This window comes from Vipera berus (genome assembly GCF_964194415.1).
Source record: "Vipera berus genome assembly, chromosome: 1".
NCBI lineage: Eukaryota > Metazoa > Chordata > Lepidosauria > Squamata > Viperidae > Vipera > Vipera berus.
In genome coordinates, this window is record NC_138202.1 from 297,704,795 (window position 1) to 297,724,697 (window position 19,903).

The 19,903-nt window shown below is 38.6% G+C and overlaps 1 protein-coding gene across 1 annotated transcript in view; it reads right to left on the bottom strand.

The window, feature by feature from the left end:
• Window positions 1-858: 858 nt before the first annotated feature.
• AARS2 (alanyl-tRNA synthetase 2, mitochondrial) overlaps window positions 859-19,903 on the bottom strand; it is a 30,487-nt gene continuing 11,442 nt past the window's right edge. Inside the window, 13 exon segments of the mRNA XM_081313089.1 lie at window positions 859-2,934; window positions 5,779-5,889; window positions 6,299-6,382; window positions 6,977-7,087; window positions 7,980-8,102; window positions 10,769-10,877; window positions 11,452-11,561; window positions 12,947-13,084; window positions 13,989-14,129; window positions 16,064-16,177; window positions 16,572-16,741; window positions 18,677-18,827; window positions 19,422-19,549. Of these exon segments, the coding sequence (XP_081169215.1) occupies window positions 2,770-2,934; window positions 5,779-5,889; window positions 6,299-6,382; window positions 6,977-7,087; window positions 7,980-8,102; window positions 10,769-10,877; window positions 11,452-11,561; window positions 12,947-13,084; window positions 13,989-14,129; window positions 16,064-16,177; window positions 16,572-16,741; window positions 18,677-18,827; window positions 19,422-19,549 (1,655 nt within the window). The 3' untranslated portion in view covers window positions 859-2,769.

Below are 19,903 nucleotides of genomic sequence, written 5' to 3' on the forward strand. Positions count from 1 at the left end.
GCTTTCTTGGGAGGATTAGTTGAGGGAGAACTTACAGGTATATTTCAAGTCTCCTCAATGAAACTTTGTTTAACATACTGGTAGGTAAAATGTTTTCCATGTAGGTTTAAAAAAAAGCTTTATAACTGATATTTTTGTTTTGTCTAGTGCTGAGAAATCAGCTGTTGCTGCAGAAGAGACAGGCCAGGCTCAATGAATCGCCACGCCCTCTTCAGCTGCCACCACTCCAGCAGCCTAAAGAAGGCAATGGAAGCAGGTCGCAGGATGGTTTTATATATTCTTTCTCCATCAGCGAAGGCCTTATAGTACAGGTGTGTATGTGGCCTTGTACTCTTTGCTCCTACGCAAAATTAAATAATTTAGAATCAGTGGTGGTGGTGGCAGAGCTTTAAAACAGGTTTGTTTATTTAAAATATAGCCACCCATTTTATATCAATTTCTGGCTGATATAAGATTATGGAAAGTATATCCTCTGAAGTTGTTGAAGTCCAACTCCCATAAAATACTAGGTCAGAGAGGATGAAAATAGTAGTGTTATCACATCTAAAGGAACAGGGTTTTTTCATTACTCAAGTGATTTGAGCATTGCATTTTCTCTATTTGGCAAGAAATGATGTTCCTGGGTAGTGAGGACAGCGTTCAAAGTACTGCTTGTCTAAAACAAAACTATTAATTGCATCACTAGAAAAAATTACACGCAAATGGCTAGGTATTATGGATAAGGGCCAGCAAACTGAAGAACAATTAACACATGCTCCTCTACTGATAATTACACTAAGTTTTTATTTTTTCTTGTAGGCAGCTTAAGGCCTGTTGCAAAAACATTTGTTGCTAATAGACCAATTATACTGTACAAACACTATTATTTACTCACAAAGTTATTAATATTAGATTTGATGAAAGTCTTTAAAAAGTGTGAAATAATATACTTTAAAAATGATATAAAGGATTTGTAATGCTAATACTGTAGAAATTTCTTGAAATTCTGAGTCATAGTTTAATTGAGAAATCAGAAGAACACCACTGACATGCTGTTTAGCTGGAACATAAATAGAGAATGTGGCTAAACTAGCATTTTGGCTTACAACTGTGCATTTAAAGTGGTGCGCATGAGTCATTTCGTTACAAGATGGACAGCAAATAAATTCAATAAATAAATAGGGACATGATAGACATAGCTTTTATGTGAAATTTGTTTTCTTTTTGAAGAGTATCATATTGATGACACTGATGGAAGATTACACTAATGCAAACATTTTTTTTTGCTTCTCAGAATCCAAACAAAGACATTCTGAACATTAGCTCTGCTGTGTTCAGAAGCATGAACAAACCAAATGGATTTGAGTTTCCTTCACTTCCAATGTACCAGTGCTGATTGAAGCAAGGAATATAGTTCCCAAGATATTCTGTATGTTTGCTAGTTAACCATGTATTAGGACAGTGCTTGATTGTAATTAAGAACACGTGTAATTAAGAACACGTGTATGTATTTTCCTTCTCTGTTGTTGACAGGGGTGATTTAACAGGAACTTTAGTTAAGAAAACTCAAAATCCTCTGATTGCCAAAATATCATCAGGAACACTTTTAGGAAGATTGGAATCTAAAAATAAGAGGTTGTGCTTTTTCCAGGAAAGATTCATTATGTCCTACTATGAATTTCCAGTAACAGTCTTTTTTTTAAAATAAAAAAAAACACTTCATGGCTAGACCCTGAGTCTATGGGAAAGTCTCAGCTGATACTTTCCATCAAATGACAAGAGAATAGTTCTGCAATTAAGGTTTAAAAGGGTCTCCTACTATGAGACTTTATGAAGGGCCAGCCCAAATTTGTTATTTTTGTCCATCAATTGGTTTGCTACAATTGTTTTTCTGAAAACCACCAGTTTACCACCCTCTGTTCCCAAAAAATTATTGTAAGGTTATAGTCTTGATTTCACAGCACTATAAAAAGGATAAGGGTAGGATAAAAAATTGATTTGAAAAAAAGTGGTAAACGTGATCCATTTAAAATTAATCCAGGCATGATTAGCAGAGAATTACAAGTAGATGATAAATCTGGCTATAACAAGTTCAGAGTGGTTTGCAACAGAATTATTATTTGCAGTGCTTTTTTTGTAAAAGAAAAAGGTGCCGGAACTCACACATGTCATACAACCCACCTTGCCTACCCTACAATGTTCCATTCAAAAAAGGTGCTGGAACTCCGTTCTGAGTGTTCTATGACAAAAAAAGCCCTGATTATTTGTATTTAGCACTTTAAACAGCAAAAGCTCCCTTAGAAGTATTTCTTATTTGCAAAATTTGTACAACCAGCCAGAGAAAAGACTAGAGAGCATACTTCCCTGGAAATAATTTGTTCCATTGCATAGTCGGGGAAAATGGTTCCAATGAGACAGCATACTTTTTGTTTTACTAAATAAAAAAACATCATCTTGCATCCAACAACCTTATATCTTTTATTATCAAAGAAATATAGTTATTTCTTTCTTAGCGGCTATTCTGAGAGGTTGATTATATTTACCGGCATGGTTGGCTTGCCTTGTGCTTGTGTGCCTGGTCAAAGGATAATCTTTGTTGTTCTTCTTAACATCATACGCAAATTGTATTTCACGAAAGAAGTTATTTTATACACATCGGCTAGCCAAAGCAGCTCATTCTACCAATCCAATAATCCAGAAGAATCCGCTGGGTTGCAGGACCATAATGTACAAAGTTGATACGGATTCACAACCATTCAAGTGAACATCCAGATTCCTCACAATCAAGCATCAAAATACATTCTTTGCATATTCCTGGGCTGCTGCCAGTACCATCTGTACATCGCCAGTCTTCGCCATGCCTTTAGCTACAACTCCAGAACCTTCTGCTTTGCCTCCCATTTGAGTACAGACAGCGAGAGCCCAGTCAGCTGCCGAAGCCTTTGATAATGAACTCTAAGAAGGGGAACAAATTAATAAAACATAGATGAACTGCTGAGAATGACAATCGAATTTTTGCTCTACAGCAGGCAACTGAGAAATGCATTCATGTGAAAAAAGAAGTGCACTATGCATTAACTGGTTTAGAGAAAGTGTATGATAATATGAATAGTCCTGAATTATGGACTACATGTACTTTTGTACGTAGATGATATTTTATTGTTAGTTGAGACCCTACATTATTTCTCATGAATATTAGGTTGTATGAAGCAACAAGGAATAGAGTTCTGAAAATTAAGGTAATAAAAACCAAAATAGAGCTGTTAGTCAGGAATATGGAAAAATTGAGTGAATAATTGCAAATTATATCTACAAGGTAAAAAAAGTAAAGGAAGGAGATGTGTGTGTGACTGGAACACTAAGTACTTGGGCAGGTTACTCTCTCTCAGCCTTAGGCAAGATATATATATTAGGCAGGAGATATACTCTGTCTCTGTCTGTGTCTCTCTGTGTGTGATACACAAACACACACACACACACGCACAGTATATACATACATATACATATATAAATACACAATGGCAAACCACTTCTGAAATGTGTGTGTGTGTGTGTGTGTGTGAAGTGGTTTGCCACTGTCTCCTTCCTAAGGTTGAGAGAGAGTAACTGGCCCAAGAGCTTAGTCTCCTAATTTCCAGCTTGGGGCCTTAGCCACTACACCAATCTGGCTCTCTGAATTTGTATACTTTAGTAGAATGTTTATTAAGATGAATAATGGAAGGAGAAATTTTAAGATACTGGTGGAAAGGCTATTGGTCATATGTGGTCTGTGGCAAGAAAAGATTGTTGAATTAAATGGAGACTGTGCATAAGAAGCCACTTTTGTCCATTTTGTTATATGGAAGTGAGAACAATTTGACAATTTGCAATCTTTGTTAGACATTAAGGAAAATCAAAAGTGAGCTGATTTAAGGTAGACCTCAGCTTACATCCACATTTAGCACCGGAATTTCTGTTGCTAAGTGATGAGGTCATTAATTCACACTTGATTTTATTATTATTTTTGCCATGGTTATTAAGTGGATCGTGAGTCATTAAGCAATTTCGACTTTTCCCATTGAATTTGTTGGAAGCCCCCTTGGAAGGCCACAAATGATGCTCATGTGACCCCGGAATGCTGCAGTCTTCGTAAATATATGCTAATTGCCAAATGAATGGATGTGATCATGTGACTGCAGGAATGCTCTGTCATAAGTTGCTTTTTTCAGCACTGTCGTACCGTCAAACTGTTGTGGTAGTAAGTAGTAAGTCAATGACTACTGGTATATTAAAGCAATTTAATTAGTCACCAAGAGAAAAACCTGATATAAATCATCTAACACTGATATTTTTTCACATATTAGTGTGCTCAAAGATCAGATTTCAGATATTTCTGAAAGTAGTACAAATTGATAACTAAAATATTGTAAATTAATGTGCTTATTTAGAAGAAAGCTCATCAACCTTTCTTGGTTGGTGGACCGGAGGGAAAGGGAGGGGGAAGCATTTTACGTGTGCATGCGTGGGGCCACAAGCATGCCTATGATGCAAACAGGGCAGGGCTAGCACTTGCACAATAGTCGCTAGCCCTACTCCGTTCTTGCGTGGCACATCGCTGTCCATTTTTACACCCGCAGCGCAGCGGCGGCCCATTTTTGCATCCTGCGGTGCAGTGGTATCCTGTTTTTGCGCTGTGCGGTGCAGTGGTGTCATTTTTGTTCCATGACATGGCATCCCATTTTTGTGCCCCGCGGCGCAGCGGTGTCATTTTCGCACCCTGCGTGACGGTGTACCGTTTTCATGCCCTGCGGTGCGACGGTGACCCGTTTTCACACGGCATGGCTGCGGCGCTACCTCAAGTGGGGCGTGTGTATGTGCACACACACACGCACTGGCCAGCTTGTCCAGTGGCCAGCAGGCCACAGCCCACAGGTTGGGGACCCCTGGTTTAGAACATTGAAGAGGACATTCTTTGGATAATATATTTTATATGAGCAACGGGCAAGCTATTTAAGAAATAATAATTTCATTTCCTATAGTTTCAGTGACAGCATATTGAGAGTGCCTACCATTCCTTTAATATCTGTCATTTCTTCTGATCAACTTTTCTTATGTTAGCCCTGCCTTAATTAGCATCTCTGACTTGTTTGGCTAAATTCCATCACCATATAAGTGCATAACAACAATCATCTCCAACATGTGATTTCCCGCATGTAACTAAAAGTGGAAGACTGAAATTTTGGGCTGAGATCATTTTCGTGGAATGAAAAACTGAAATGTTTGTCTGGCTTATAACCTGAATGCTACAGATGCACTAATTCATTTTTATAAAATTGCTTATGCACAATGGTGATGAAATTTTACTGTAAGGATGTTAGGGTTAGGGTTGACTCCTGGCAACTGCTTGGATAGGTCTCTGCAGTTTTCTTGGTACAATTTTGGAAGTAGTTTGCCATTGCCTCCTTCCTAGGGCTGAGAGAGGGGATGGCCCAAGTCATTCAGCTGGCTTTGTGCCTTGGGCAGGACTAGAACACACAGCCTCATGGTTTCTAGCCTGATGTGTTAACCTCGACACCAAACAAAAATTCTAGTACTTTACTGGGCCATTTCAAAAAATGAAAATCATAATTTTCTCTTAATGTCATGGTTTTTATTGATCTTAATGATGAGTAAAAACCATGACATTAAGAGAAAATTTTGAAAACTTTTCTAAATGAAAAGACACATTTCAAAATTTGTTCTCATTCAAAGAACATGAAGATTTTGCCTCTATCCTTTCAGAATATTGGAAACTTCAGAATCCCAGGGAATCCCACCTACCTTGGATACCTGGCAAGCACAAAACACCTGGCCTGGTACTTGTGAGCTAAGCAACATCACAGAAGCCCCTGGTACTTTGTTACACAGTTGATTGACTGCTTTCATCAAGATCTAGGATAAAAACAAAAGATAAAAATAAAAGTCCACCTTCAAAAAATTACTTGTTTTCATCAAGGGATTTAAGAAACAGAACTCTTCAATATTTTAAATTGTATCATGTTATAAAGCAGTGCAATATACCCTGGACTGAGACAGAGAAATGAGAATTGGTGAATAGGAAGGTTTTCAGTATACATAACACAAGAATTGTAAAAGGAGGAGGAAACTAATCATTAAAGGGTTCAGAACCAACCAGCCCTCTCACACTATTTGAGCAGTTCAGACGTAATCCTTCCTCTGCTCTAAGCTGCTTAACACTTGAGGAAGCCAGTTTAATCTGCTGACTGCCAAAACAACTTCACCATGGCCAAGGGCTGGTATGCTGCTTTCTAAGAGAAATCCACAATTGTTTAAAACTCACATAGGGTGTCTCAGCAGGAATAGTGTCAATAATGACTGGCTCATTGGAATACTTTGTCAGCAAGTCCTGCACCTTCTCTGCAGCCTTGGGAAAGAATGTAAAAAATGCATCAATAATGGTTGGGTAACTGACATAAAATGTACAGAAGAGAGGTGATACTGTCAATGAAATATCAGTGGCGTCTGCATTAATGACTGCTGTAAAAATAGCAAATATAAAGCAAACAGGAAATCCCACTGCAAGAGCATAAGTCCTTGGACTATGTATGTATAAAATAAAATGGTACATATAAAATTAACGGTAGGAAGTTCCATATTACACCAGAACAGATTAGTGTAGTTCAGCAGTGATCTATTTCCTCACTAATATTCTTTTAAGTCAGATAATCATGGAAAGCTCATTGGTTTTTGCTTTACAAACAAATCATGAGATTTAAGTATAAAAAGAGGACTCCTCATCTCTAAAGTTGAGGATGCTTTATTCAAAAAAGACTTGTTAACCTGTTCTTAAACTGTCTCACAAAACTCTCATAAGCTGAACATCCTGATAACCAGGCTCAGAATTTGTTCTATTAGATTACTCACAACAAGTATCTCACCAACATTTTTTTCCTTCTGTTTCTATGTAGCTATGAAATTCTGTCATGCCTGCCAAAATGAAGAACTGCTGGATCCTTACCAGTCTGGTTTCCATTTTCCTATGTGCATTATTGGCTGCTTGCTGCAGTGTTTTGAGAGAAGCCTGCAATTTTCTTTTCTGCCACTGAGGCATCTTGGTAGTATCCACCCTCTGTAAAACAGATCAGTTTTCCATTATGCCTTTCCATTTCACAGATTCTTTTTCAGATGGAAGAAAGGATTTTCCAGCAATGCAGCTGAAGGCAGAATAATTTTTTTATTATTCATTCATTCATTCATTTATTATTCAATAATTTTTTTATTATTCATTCACTCGTTTGAGTGAATGAACCTTAATTTTACTCTCAAACATTTCAGCATGATGTGCAGTACGTTGATATAAAAAAATGTCATTCTTTAGTGGGTCCTGTTTGTGCCAGAGATCCCCCATGTTGATCCATGCATGTTACTGGCCAGTCATTTTACTGAAATCAGTGATGATGGTCAGTCAGAGAGAAAAATGGAAGCCCTTGAAGCAGGTTCGCAATAGCAATAACATTTACACTTTTATACTGCCCCATAGCGCTCTACAGCACTCATTGGACAAATTGCAATCTAAGCATTATTTGCATATTTTCCCCAACAGTCTGGGTCCTCATTTTACTGACGTCGGAAAAATGGAAGGCTGAGTCAACCTTGAGCCCCATCAGGATTGAACTCGTCTGTGGGCAGAATTTTTCTGCAGTGCTGCACTTTAACCACCAGGGCTCCTCCAGGTTAATTACAAATATATCTATGCTGAGTATATTGACCTCATATAGGGGTAGGGTAAAGGGCAATCTTCAATAAACATTTAAATTATCAAAGGATCCAGATCTAAAATCAGATATCCTACCCTCAAATAATATACTATAATATAATATTTCCATTCATTCAACAAGTATCAGATAATATAAGCTTAGCTGACAACTAGGAGCTTAATGTGAGAATAAGGTCATGTGGCAGCATTAAAAAAACCCTCCCATGAATTCTTTTGAATTCTTGAGTAGGCGGGCACTACTCACATCAGTCAGATGACCAACTTCCTTGGAGATTCGGCGTGCTTCACTGACTGAGGCTCCTCCCACTTTCACTCGGGTAGCAAGTGAATCCACCTCTGTGGCCAAGAACTGGCCAATATCCTGAGCCTATAAAAACAGAGATATCACTTTATTTACCTTGTTTGCTGGATCCCTGAAAAAAGAGCTGCTATTCATGACAGCCTACGGTGGGTTGCTTGTTGGTGATGAGAAAAAAGCCAGAAAACACATAACACTTAAAATGCATTCTAAGGAGGGGGTGAAATTAATGAGATGAGGAAAGGAGATTGCTCTTAGAGGTATGTATGTTGGTGGGAGAGTTACAGTGAAACTAAAATAAGAACTTCCACAGGCTAAAAGCCTCAGGAATTTGGGATAAAGCTGAATGGGAGAGATGACAACTGAAGAAAAGAGATAGTCTTTATTATTAAAAACCTATTGTCTTGCCCTATTTTTACCACCCCTTATGTAAAAACCTATTGACATGGACAAAATGGGCAGAAGCTTGTACCTTCTACAGCTCCACTTCGTGCTGTTTTATTTTTTTTTAATATATTTTATTAATTTTGTACAATAACAATCTTTAGTGCATAGTGAACAATGTGTTGTCTGGGTTCATATATTTAAAAACAATCAATAATAATTAATTTCTATAATTGATCAATATGTTAGTTGTTATTTCCTTGGTCCTCTCTTCTTCCAGTAATATTCTCCTTTTGTCTGCATTAAACAAATATAATTCTTAATACTTTCAATATATACAGAGTTGGGTATAAACATTTTTCTAGTATTTGTACATATAACATCAACATATAACATTTTTTCTAATCAGTTTATGTTTCAATTGTATTTATAGAAGTCATCGTAAATCATTATATGACCTGTTTTCAAGACTTATTTAAGCTTAATTTCCTGTTAGTATCTTAATTTCCTGTTAGTATCTTTTTCTCAAAATTCATTACTTTTGAATATCCAAACTTTTCATTCAAATACACTGTCTCAATATTTTTACATTTCATATATTATAAAAGTATTACCGTATACTACTTATATTTCTTATCCCTCTTACTATAGGGCCCCTTTATGTCCGAGCTTTGTCTATTCTTTTAACCATGTTCAAACAAATATTTAATCACATAGTACACCATCTAGCAATCTTACTATAGGGCCTCTTTATATCCAAACTTTATATTTTTTAACCGTATTCAAACAAGTGTTTAGTCATATAGTATTCCATCTGGCAAGTTGAATCATATCTCTTAAATCTAATTCTAATCTTTTTTTGCCAGGTCACTTTCCAAATCAGTAGGTTTAGCTTGCCAGGTTGTATTTTTGTAGATATTGTTGGAGATAAAAAGACAAATAAAGTAGTTTCTAAATATGTATAATTTCACTCTGTAGTAGATAGCCCAGTGCTTTGTTCCCAGCTGCTTTTTGCTATTTCTGGGCGTCTTGCCAAATTCTGAGTCAATGCAGCTATAGTTTTCTCTAATCCTCCACTAGGTGTCAGTAGCTGTTCATTTTCCAGCCTTTAAAGCAAAGAGTTGTTGTTGTTATTATTTCATCAATACTTTTTCAGGTATGGAATTATAACAGTTTTCTTAGTTTTCAAATTTATCCAAACTGTAGTATTTTTAACCTCATTTGAATATATTTTTGTTTCCCATAAGTTTAATTTGCCGCTTCCATCTATGGGAGCATGGGGATGTAGTCCCCTCTCTTCTCACTTTGGGAGGAATCTTTTCTTGGGAATCTTTTCCAGGAAATCAGATACAAAATAGGAGAGAGAAAATCAAATTTCTCACTCAGTTTCAAGCATGTTGTTCACCATTGTTCTGGTTAGTGCCTTTGGACTTCGGTTGCAAGTAGCTTGGGCTGGTCATTAAGGTGTGGCCAGCCTTTCTCCTGTCAGGTTAGAGGGCTTCCCCCAGATTGAGCGGGGCGACCACCATCATTCCATGATCATTGGGGCGTCCCTCTTTCTTTGTCGTGACTTTAGAACCACATAGGGTCCCCTGGCAGGACGAAACTAGCCGTGAGGTGCAGAGCTCCGGAATCCATCAGCCGTGTGCTATGGTGCAAAACCGGAAGTCCCACTTCATGCTATTTTATCTTTACCCTCCTCAAGTATGGAGAAAGCTGACTTTGTAAAAATGCCGCTTGGGGCCCCCCGAAAGCCCTAATAAGCAGGCATATACATAGAATGAAGGCTATTGCTAAGCACATTGAGTTGTGCTTTAGATTGTAAGCCGCCCTGAGTCTTCAGAGAAGGGCGGGATATAAATGGGATTAAAAAAAAAAGAAAGAAAGACAAAGCTTGGACAAAGTGGAGAGGAACTGACCCTAACAATTATTCTATCTGCATAGAATGGTTATGATGATATTAGTATCATGTCAGAAATCTTATTCCATCTTGAATTTGAAACTGATCTACTTAGATATTCTCCAACACCAATTGCAGGTTACCCAACAGATTATAAGTCAGCAGAAGAGGACAAATCAAATCAGGGCTTGGAATTAGCTCAACTGCAATACTGCAAACTTGTTTAAGTGATTCTGAATTGCAGCATTTGAACAGAGGTGGAAAGAGAGGAGCACAGTGCTTGCCTCCAGCATGAGACTGGAGGCAACAGGTGAATATTGGAAAGGGCACCCATCTCCTGACAGTGCAGATCAAAGAGAGAGAGAAGGACAGCAGATCCTGGGGTCTGTTTAAACAGCACCGGCATCTCTATCTTCGTAAAGGTCTAGCAGCTATTTCACCGAGGTCTTACTTGTCTGGCTTGCTCTCCTGTCACTGCAACAATATGGCTGATTCCTTTAACCATCTGCCGCTCTGAGATGATGGTGAAATCTTGTACATCTCCTGTTTGCAGAAGGTGTCTGGAGGAGAGAGAAGGAGCAGCAAATAGACTTTTGTGTTTTGAAAGGAGTCAAAAATCTAAAGCCCACTTCAGAACATATGAAGACCTTTGGAATAAGCCTATTAAAGAAACAGTAAATGGCAGTGACAAGACAGCCTCCAATCTCCCCTTGTGTGAGCCATGGCTAAAAGAGGGTATCTCCCACCTTCTAGTGCCAAACCACCTACCAGCTTAGGTCAGTAAATAGTTCATCTGTGCTGAACAGTGCATGCAATCATAAATAACCAAGGAGCAAGAAGAAAAATAAGAACAAAAATCTGTATGTGGACAGTATTTTTAAACTATCCTTCAGTGTATCATTTTATATTGCTAATGTAAGGTAACAGCCTCATTAGAAATACAGTGTGCATGAGGGAGCTGCCATCCGAGACCCTTGGCAGTTATATTGCAGGAGAGAGTGCTGTGGCAGACTGCAGACATTATGCAGACGTTCTTCCTACTGAAACTGGGAAGCAGATTAGAATTTTCTACGCACAATTTCAAGGCATGTGCAAAACAACCCAATTTAAAAGAAACAGGACAGAGATGCTTACACTCCACAGCACAGTTCCACAGAGGTATTCACTGCATGCCTGGAACCCTCAGCCAAGACTTTTTCAACTGGGACACCTACTGACACTATACGAACCAGATCGGGATACACCTGAAAGATTTCAGAAAAGACCACATGGCGTGGCAATTATTGGCTGTACAGTTGGTGAGCTACAACTATTACATGGACATAATTATGTGCAAGATGGCAGCACCCTTGAGAAGGTGCTGAAGACCAATCTGTGGGAAGATCTGAACACACTATCTCCACTCATTTGTCCATATTTCTTAAAGGCGGCATTACAGCAGCACAATCCACGCCCTGCCACCTTTGTTTGTGTCAGCATCACATACACAAAAGGACAGGGCTTAGATCATGTACTATGAACGCTAACGCTCCTGAACAATTGCTGCTGGATGAGAAAGATATTACTAACAGAAACAAGTGGAAATTGGTTGAACCTGACATATTTCCAATAATAGTCAGCCAAATGCTTGGCTACCAGTTTCTGAGATTCTCAAATTCCATAAATTTCAAAGGTTCCTTTTTCCAGAATGCTCAGAATTTTGTGGCTGGGAATTAAAACAAAGAGGGAAGGAACAAGTATTGGATGGAGATGGGATTCAGAAGCAGGAGCCAGGTAGCGTAACTATAGAGAAAGCATACAGAATTATACACAATACTGGCTATTTCAGATGTTTTTAAATCCAATTTACTTTGAAATTTAACCAATTACTGTATATTTTGCAGCACTTATGTCCATTTGAGAGTTATATACTAACAGACATAGAGAGGGGTCACACATGCTTTCCCCAACTTTGTATACTGAATATGAAAGAAGACAATGAATGTGTTTAGCTGAAAAAAGTTACAGGCAAGGCATAATTGAGAATTTTGCATAACTGCAAGTCCTGATCATGCAGGAAATATAACTGTTCAGATGAAATATGATTATATTCTCTGTTACAAACCTAGTTTAATCATGGAAGAGCACGATATAAAGCTCTAAAATGTATTCAATGTTTTTCTAGGGTTTTTAATAACATTTTCTTTCAAATGTACCAAAAAATTAATCACCAACACTCACAGACACATCCTTTGATCTATCTATCTATCCTGAGGTTAAAAAAGCCCCATTAAATTAGAGATATAAAAACCATCTAACAGTTCTTTATAGATCAGAATTTTAATTTCAAAGGACCGTATAATTCACAGTAGAATTTAGTAAAAAGTTCTTGGAGAAATTATATGCATCAAATTGCAAAACAAATGGAGAGAAGAAGCATGTAGTAATTTTGGAGTCACCTTTAAAATGCGTAATATTTGTAATTGTTAGACATTTCAATTAAAAATACATTCAAGAACGTAAATATTTACCCAGAAATGACTCCAAATGTCTCCAGAACAAAATGCCTATCCTGGCTGAGGTCGCTATAGATGTGATTTTCAGCTATTTCAGATTTTTTTCTTTTAGTCACTGCCATCCCCCAAATTACCGTATCCAGTTTCCGGAGTCCTAGAACATCACTGGTCTGATTAAGGGGAGCTTTTCCTGTAAAGACAGTTTCATTCCTTTTGACCATCTCTTGGACCACACTTTCTACCTCTTGCAGATTCTCTGTTTTTATGGGATCCTGATGAAGAAAAATATACTTCGTCAGAAAGATGCAGCATTACACAACGTGAAGTTTAGCGTATTGTAGATTCCAAAGGAGTGGATGATTAGTTTCCAAGATTCAGTTTCAGGAGTTAACACTGGCTAGATTTTTAAGCTTCGCTGTTCTCATCTAAAAACTGGAATCAATAGTCCTTGAACCAAACTACGTAAGATTTGTTTGCCAACATATACAAATTCGGTGTAAGAGAATGCTATCAAAACTTACATTATTAGGCTTTTAGTGTGAAAACACCAAGTCACAATAGCAATCAGGATTACATGGCAACTGATGAGTTGTCTTGTGCATTGTTACACATTAAAATATAAATCTATAGTTAAATGTTCCAAAACTAAATTGCTTACACCATTCCACCTCCATTTATACATTGAATTTGGATCTGCCTAACATACAATTCCCTCCATCTGTTATTTTAGGGCTTTTCTTCAATGCTGGGATGCTCTCCATCCTTGAACTGACAAAAATCTGTATTGCAAGACATTCACTCTTCCCACTGCCAATTCTGTCTCTCCTTTATTACCTATATGGAATTGCTCATTAACCAAATTTCCCCCCATAGTAAAGAATGACCAAATCCAACAGAATCTATATGTCCTGTGGCAGTCCTTGGTCAGTGTTGGAGGATTAAGGAGAATACTTGTGACAAGATGGCCAGCAAACAAATTTAATAAATAAAAATAAAAATACCGTTTCAATACCAGGACTGCTAACAGCGACTGAAATCTAAAGGCTGTCTCATTCATATGTTAGGGGACAAGATAGTAGGTGTTGAACTAACTTTTGCAGCTCAAGTCTAGGTGTGTTCCAGGTTTTCTTAATTCTCCCTGCTCTAAATGTGGAGTGGTTTGGGGATACCAGGCACCTTGGTGTTGACAAAAAATCGCAGATGTTCAGCAGTCACACTGGATCCCTGCTGTTCTGTGCAGTCTCCCAAGACATGGCGGAGTGCAAAGTTTAACAAGTGGGTAGCTGTGTGGTTCCTCATGGAGGCTAGCCTCTGAGCCTGAAAGCAAAGGCAATGCACTGGATAAGGGTCTGCTGTTGTTGTAAAACATTATAAACAAGATGAACATATCAGCAATAAAAATGAGTTTTGAATGCATAATGAAATCATTTTGAACACATGACTGTATATACAAAGCTATACTGATTCTTAATTCACCTACCAAAGCACCAATTATACTGTGTAGGAAAGTTCTCAGTAGAGTTTTTTCTTTTTCAGCCTTATTATCCAAGACTCTTTTTTCCTCTGCAGATACCACAGATTAAAACAAATTAAGTGTGTCTTTATAATGTCCACGTTTGTAACTTCTATAGCCCTTCCTTCGCTAATATTCTTGAATTAACTAGTCAAGAACTACTGGCCCTACAGATGTTGCTGAACAAGCCCTAGCAGCTCCAATTAAAAGGGCAATGAAGGATGCCGTGACCAGTAGTTCAGTGATATCTGAGGTAGGTCAGGTCAAGAAATAGACACTGAAAGGATTCCACGAACGCTACTCTATATTATAGGAGATAATGACAGAATCTTGAAATCTTGGTTTGTCTGTTTGTTCTAAACCAAACAGAATCAAAGCATGGTTATTTTTAGTTTCTTTCTTATGCCTTTCACCTTTTTAGGAATGAATTGCCATTTCTTCTCCCTTTAAAGGCTCATCCATTCCTTCTTCAAGATAATCTCTACATTCCTTTACATTGTGTTTAGTGAATACCAACTACATAGCTCTCTTCTCATCCAAAACAAACTGTACATTATTCCTCTACAAATCTTTCGTGTATCTGAAAGTCACCATACTTGATTTCTAAGATATTCAGTGCAGCATAGTGCTAAAACTCGATACTCCAAATACTGCTTCTTATAATTAAACAATTATTAAATAATTAAATTAAAAGAGAAATAGAAAAAACAATCTTGTCTTAAATCATTCTATGTGATGAATGTCCTGATGTGAGTTACTAGCACACACAATTTATACTATCAAAAAGTTCCTCCTAAGGGTACAATGGCTTAATTAGAACTATGCATTATCATTAAAAACTGAGCATCTCTCACGTTGGCTCACCAGCCCATTTTGAAGCATTAGCTGCTTATGATTGGTATAATGCTTGAGTATTAATTTGCTTGAAATAAACTTTGCCAAGGTCTCTCAAAATAACTTTGTTAAAGGTAAAGGTTCCCCCGCACATGCGTGATAGTCATTTCCAACTCTAGGGGCCGGTGCTCATCTCCGTTTCAAAGCCGAAGAGCCAGCACTTGTCTGAGGACGTCTCCGTGGTCATGTGGCCGGCATGACTAGACGCCAAAGATGCACAGAACGCTGTTACCTTCCCACCGTAGTGGTCCCTATTTTTCTACTTGCATTTTTTATGTGCTTTCGAACTGCTAGGTTGGCAGAAGCTGGGACGAGTAACAGGCGCTCACTCTGTTACGCGGCACTCGGGATTCGACCCACCAAACTGCCGACCTTCTGATCAACAAGCTCAGTGTCCTAACCCACTGAGCCACCACGTCCCTAAGCAGCCAAAATGATGGAATTTGCCTTACCATAACAAAGTTACTCTGCTAAAAAAATCTCTATTTGCAAATGTTACCCTCCACTTATTTCAATGAGTCATGTAGTTGAGAATCGTTAGGGAATCTGCAGGCTTTTTTCTCTCTGAATCCTGAATGTAAGAGACTGTCTTGTGCTAAGCTGCAACATGTATATTTGTTAATCTTTGTGAGTTGGTTGAAAGGAAAATAGCGTTAGGGAAAAATCAACAAAGGTACAAACTAACATAGAATATCCTACATCTTAGTCCTTTGAAATGTTTGTCATGCCCAGGGTGCAATATGTTTTCCTAACTTTCCACCCAATACAATCTGTTAGTATGGCATACTTATAAACATACTGTTGACCCAGGAATTTTATGGCACTGCCCAGCACAGATTGTTACCTCATCCACAAAGAGTTGTACTTGGTCCCCAACCTTCAGGGTTTCTGAAACGAAGACTTCATGGATTACATAGCCACCAAATACTTGAACTGATTCAACAGGGAAAAGTACATCCTCAAAAGAAGGAAAAAGGCACAACTGTTAACACAGACCCTTCATGATTTTTCTGAAGCAGGTTCTTCTATTCTTCTATAGGACATTCAATTACCTTCGTCATTAACAAATTGCTATTTATCAATCAACTATGATCTTAAATTAACATTGGGAGAAGTATAGATTAAGATCAGTAGAGGTAAACCTTCTGCATTTAGTACAAGTAGTCAGTTTTCCCCTTTCCTTTTCGCTTAGATTTGCTACAGCGACTGAAAGAAAAGCAAACAGATGTGGATAAGGAATAAACTGGTGCTATAGCTTGGAGACTGCAACCCAGATGGCTTACGCATTTCAAGGAAGCTTATCCCCAGAGTCATCAGGGAATAATTTCAGTTCCGAGTAAGAAAAAGCTTACCTGCTGTCTGCCACACAACATATAGCCTTGATCAGATGCCTGACCACCCTGTTCAGCGTAGAAACAAGTCTTGTCTAACAGGACCCCACAGTGCTGTTTTCCTGAAATTTCCTCTCGAAGCGTCTGATCTCTATATAGTGCTAAGACAGTGGCTTGGCATGGCTTTAACACTGCAGAGAGCAAGAAAAAGGTCATAGACTCCATTTCTATAAGGTGGCCTATTCAGTCGAGCCACCTGGTGAATAAGACAATCAGCCAATCATCGGACCAATGCTCACCTAAATTACTCAAAAGCCAATTTTGGATAGTCACATGGCATCAGTACTTGCAGTACCCAAGAACATAAACATATTAAAATGATATTATTATATGTGGGAGTATATAAAAAGGCCCTTCTCTTTGGGCAAACTATGGGAGACAGTGGGGTCAGGCATGCTGTGGTCCATGGGGGCTGTGAAGCGTCAAACACAGCTTAGCAACTGAACAACAGTGCCATCTCATGAGAGATCTTGCCAGTTTCTGTAAGGTACTGCTGGAGCCGTAACAAAAATTTTCAGCTTCCACCAAACAGATGAAGCTGGGTATGTGAAAATTCTAAGAAATACAAAGATTAACGACTGCGGCGATATCACTCACAGTTCCCCACATAGGTAATGACAATGATGCATTACTGGCTTTAACTGCATTAAATGAATTTAAATATGTATCCATTCAATACATGTGCTATAATAGATTTTCTTCCTTCAAGTTCAATTCCACAGTTCCAAATTCAGAAGAGCTAAACTCTCATTGCTCTACAAAAGAGGACAGAATATAGGAAACAACATTATACTAACTTGGGGGTTACTGGATTATTTAGCCTAAAAATGTCTACTTTGGCTGGCAATACTTCTTCAAGATTTCTCCTTTTATGAACGAAATAGACATCATGGAACTTGCTGCAAGTTGCTAAAAATAGGCCTCTATCCTCTGGATGAGCTGGAGTACAATTGTCCCATCCCCCCACCAGCCAACTGTCATGGCAATTGGTGAATAAGACCCAAGTGAAGATATGTTGCTGCTTAGGCAAAAGGCCAAAATGCTGCTTCTCCTCTCTTCCCTCACAGAATCCTACGTGCAAAAAACAACATGGAGAAAGGAAGCTAATATTCTCCATGGTTTCCAAGGGCAACAAATGGGATTTAGGTATATAGAGCTCATTTGGTGAGAGGAGGTGCTTCCTCTACAAGGAGTAGATAAAGCAGAGTCTCCTACTGCCTTGGCATCAATTGCCAGAAGCTAGTACCAAAATAGTCAAATACAGACTATGTGATTCTCTTAGTATGAGGATCACACAGCCTATATCCATTTGGAGGCGGGCAGGAAGCCTCAGTATGGGAGAGGGATAAGCAGTGGGAAGCCTTCTGAAGGCCTCTCACTCCTATAGTGAAGCTCACGGTCTGCTTCCAAATGGTTTCAAATTGTTCTCTCAGAGGGAGAGGTGACGGGCTGTTTTTTCACTGTGAGGCAGATTTTAGACGGAACATGGCTAGGAAGTTTTAGGGATGCAAATCATCCCCTCTTCCATCCTTAAAACCTCATAAAACCTGAAAAGAATGCCGAAATTAGCCTGAAAAACAATTATTTCATTCCATGATTTGAGGTAGATTTTAAGGGTGGAAACAGAACAATTTGTTTCCCTAAAGTCTGCTGCTGCCATTCTCCCGCTTATACTATGTCAACTGAGAAAAAATGAATATAAAAAGCAAACAAAAATATGTCAGCCTCACTGTTTTGATGAAGTCACCATGACAACTGATGATCTTCTACTGACCTTAGGAAGTTCAGGAAGCAGAGATACAGCTACCTCACCCCTCAACTAGAACTCCCCTGCCATTATCCAATATTACTTTATTTAGCTGAAGCTTGCAAGCATGCAGCATATAGATGCAATAATAAAATAAGAAATGGCTGCCTGAGTGTGTTTTTGTAAAACTCACAATTATGCTACTATTGACTTTTCAAATCAGGTAATGAGCCCAGTTATCCTATCCTAACAAAAACATTTATTCCCCTACTAGAAAATAAACTAAGTCTTGTCTTCACAAAGGATGGTTGATTCTTACCATATTTCCCATCTTGTCCACGTTTATAGTCATACTTGGGGGAATCATCAGTAATAGGCACATTCCGCTCCTGCAACTGGGCCAATGAAAGCACATCCAGCTGCTTCCCAGGACTCTGTGGTTGCTGTTGCTGTTGCAACTTAGCATTGTGCTGCACAGGTATGGAGATGGAAGGAAAGACGCAGAGAGAGAGAAAACAAAAGAATGAGCCACATCAATTTAATAAAACCTGTATAGAGAATTCTGGAGACTGTGGCATTTTCATAAGGCTATCCCAATCTAGGATTAAGTTTTAAGTTTCTGAGAATTTTCATTGCCTTTTAAATCAAGGGTTGGGGAGATGGAATTAAATGCTTATTATGAAATCTTACTCCAAGTCAGTTTGCACCTGCACACCTTTTAGGGGAAAAAATAAGGCTATTCCATTTGAAAAAAAACAAACAAATCAAAATTAAGACAATATACTTAATCTGTTATGATGGGCTATGATTTATTACAGCTAACAGAGGGACTTCTTCAGAGACGCTCAAACAATTGGAGTGAACTCTTCGTAGTCTTCCAGATGTTGCTAAACTCCCAATATTCTTCACCATTTACCATAGGGGCTGTTGGGAGCTCCCTTTTAGCTATGGCTAGAAAGCCATGGTTGCCTATTCTTGCCTTATGTACCATTTTTAAAGGCATTGGTCAGAGGAAAAAAAATAGATCAGTTAGGATGATTCATAAAGACGTATGTGACGCTTACTTCAGCATGTTCCTGAGCCAGATGATCAAAAGTAGCAATGTCTAGCTGTACTCCTTTTTCTTCAAGCATCAGTTTAATGAGATCCAGGGGGAACCCCAAATTTCTATAGAGAGACCAAGCTACCTCGCCTGCGGGCAAGAATATGAGCAACTTCAGCAACTTTCCTATGGTTAAGCATGTCATCCTATAATGCAGCATCTGCCATCTTTGCTGCTTCCTAACTAGGGGGACGTGGTGGCTCAGTGGGTTAGGACGCTGAGCTTGTCGATCAGAAGGTCGGCAGTTTGGCGGGTCGAATCCCGAGTGCCGCGTAGCAGAGTGAGCGCCTGTTACTCGTCCCAGCTTCTGCCAACCTAGCAGTTCAAAAGCACGTAAAAATGCAAGTAGAAAAATAGGGACCACTACGGTGGGAAGGTAACAGCGTTCCGTGCGCCTTTGGCGTCTAGTCATGCCGGCCACATGACCACGGAGACGTCCTTGGA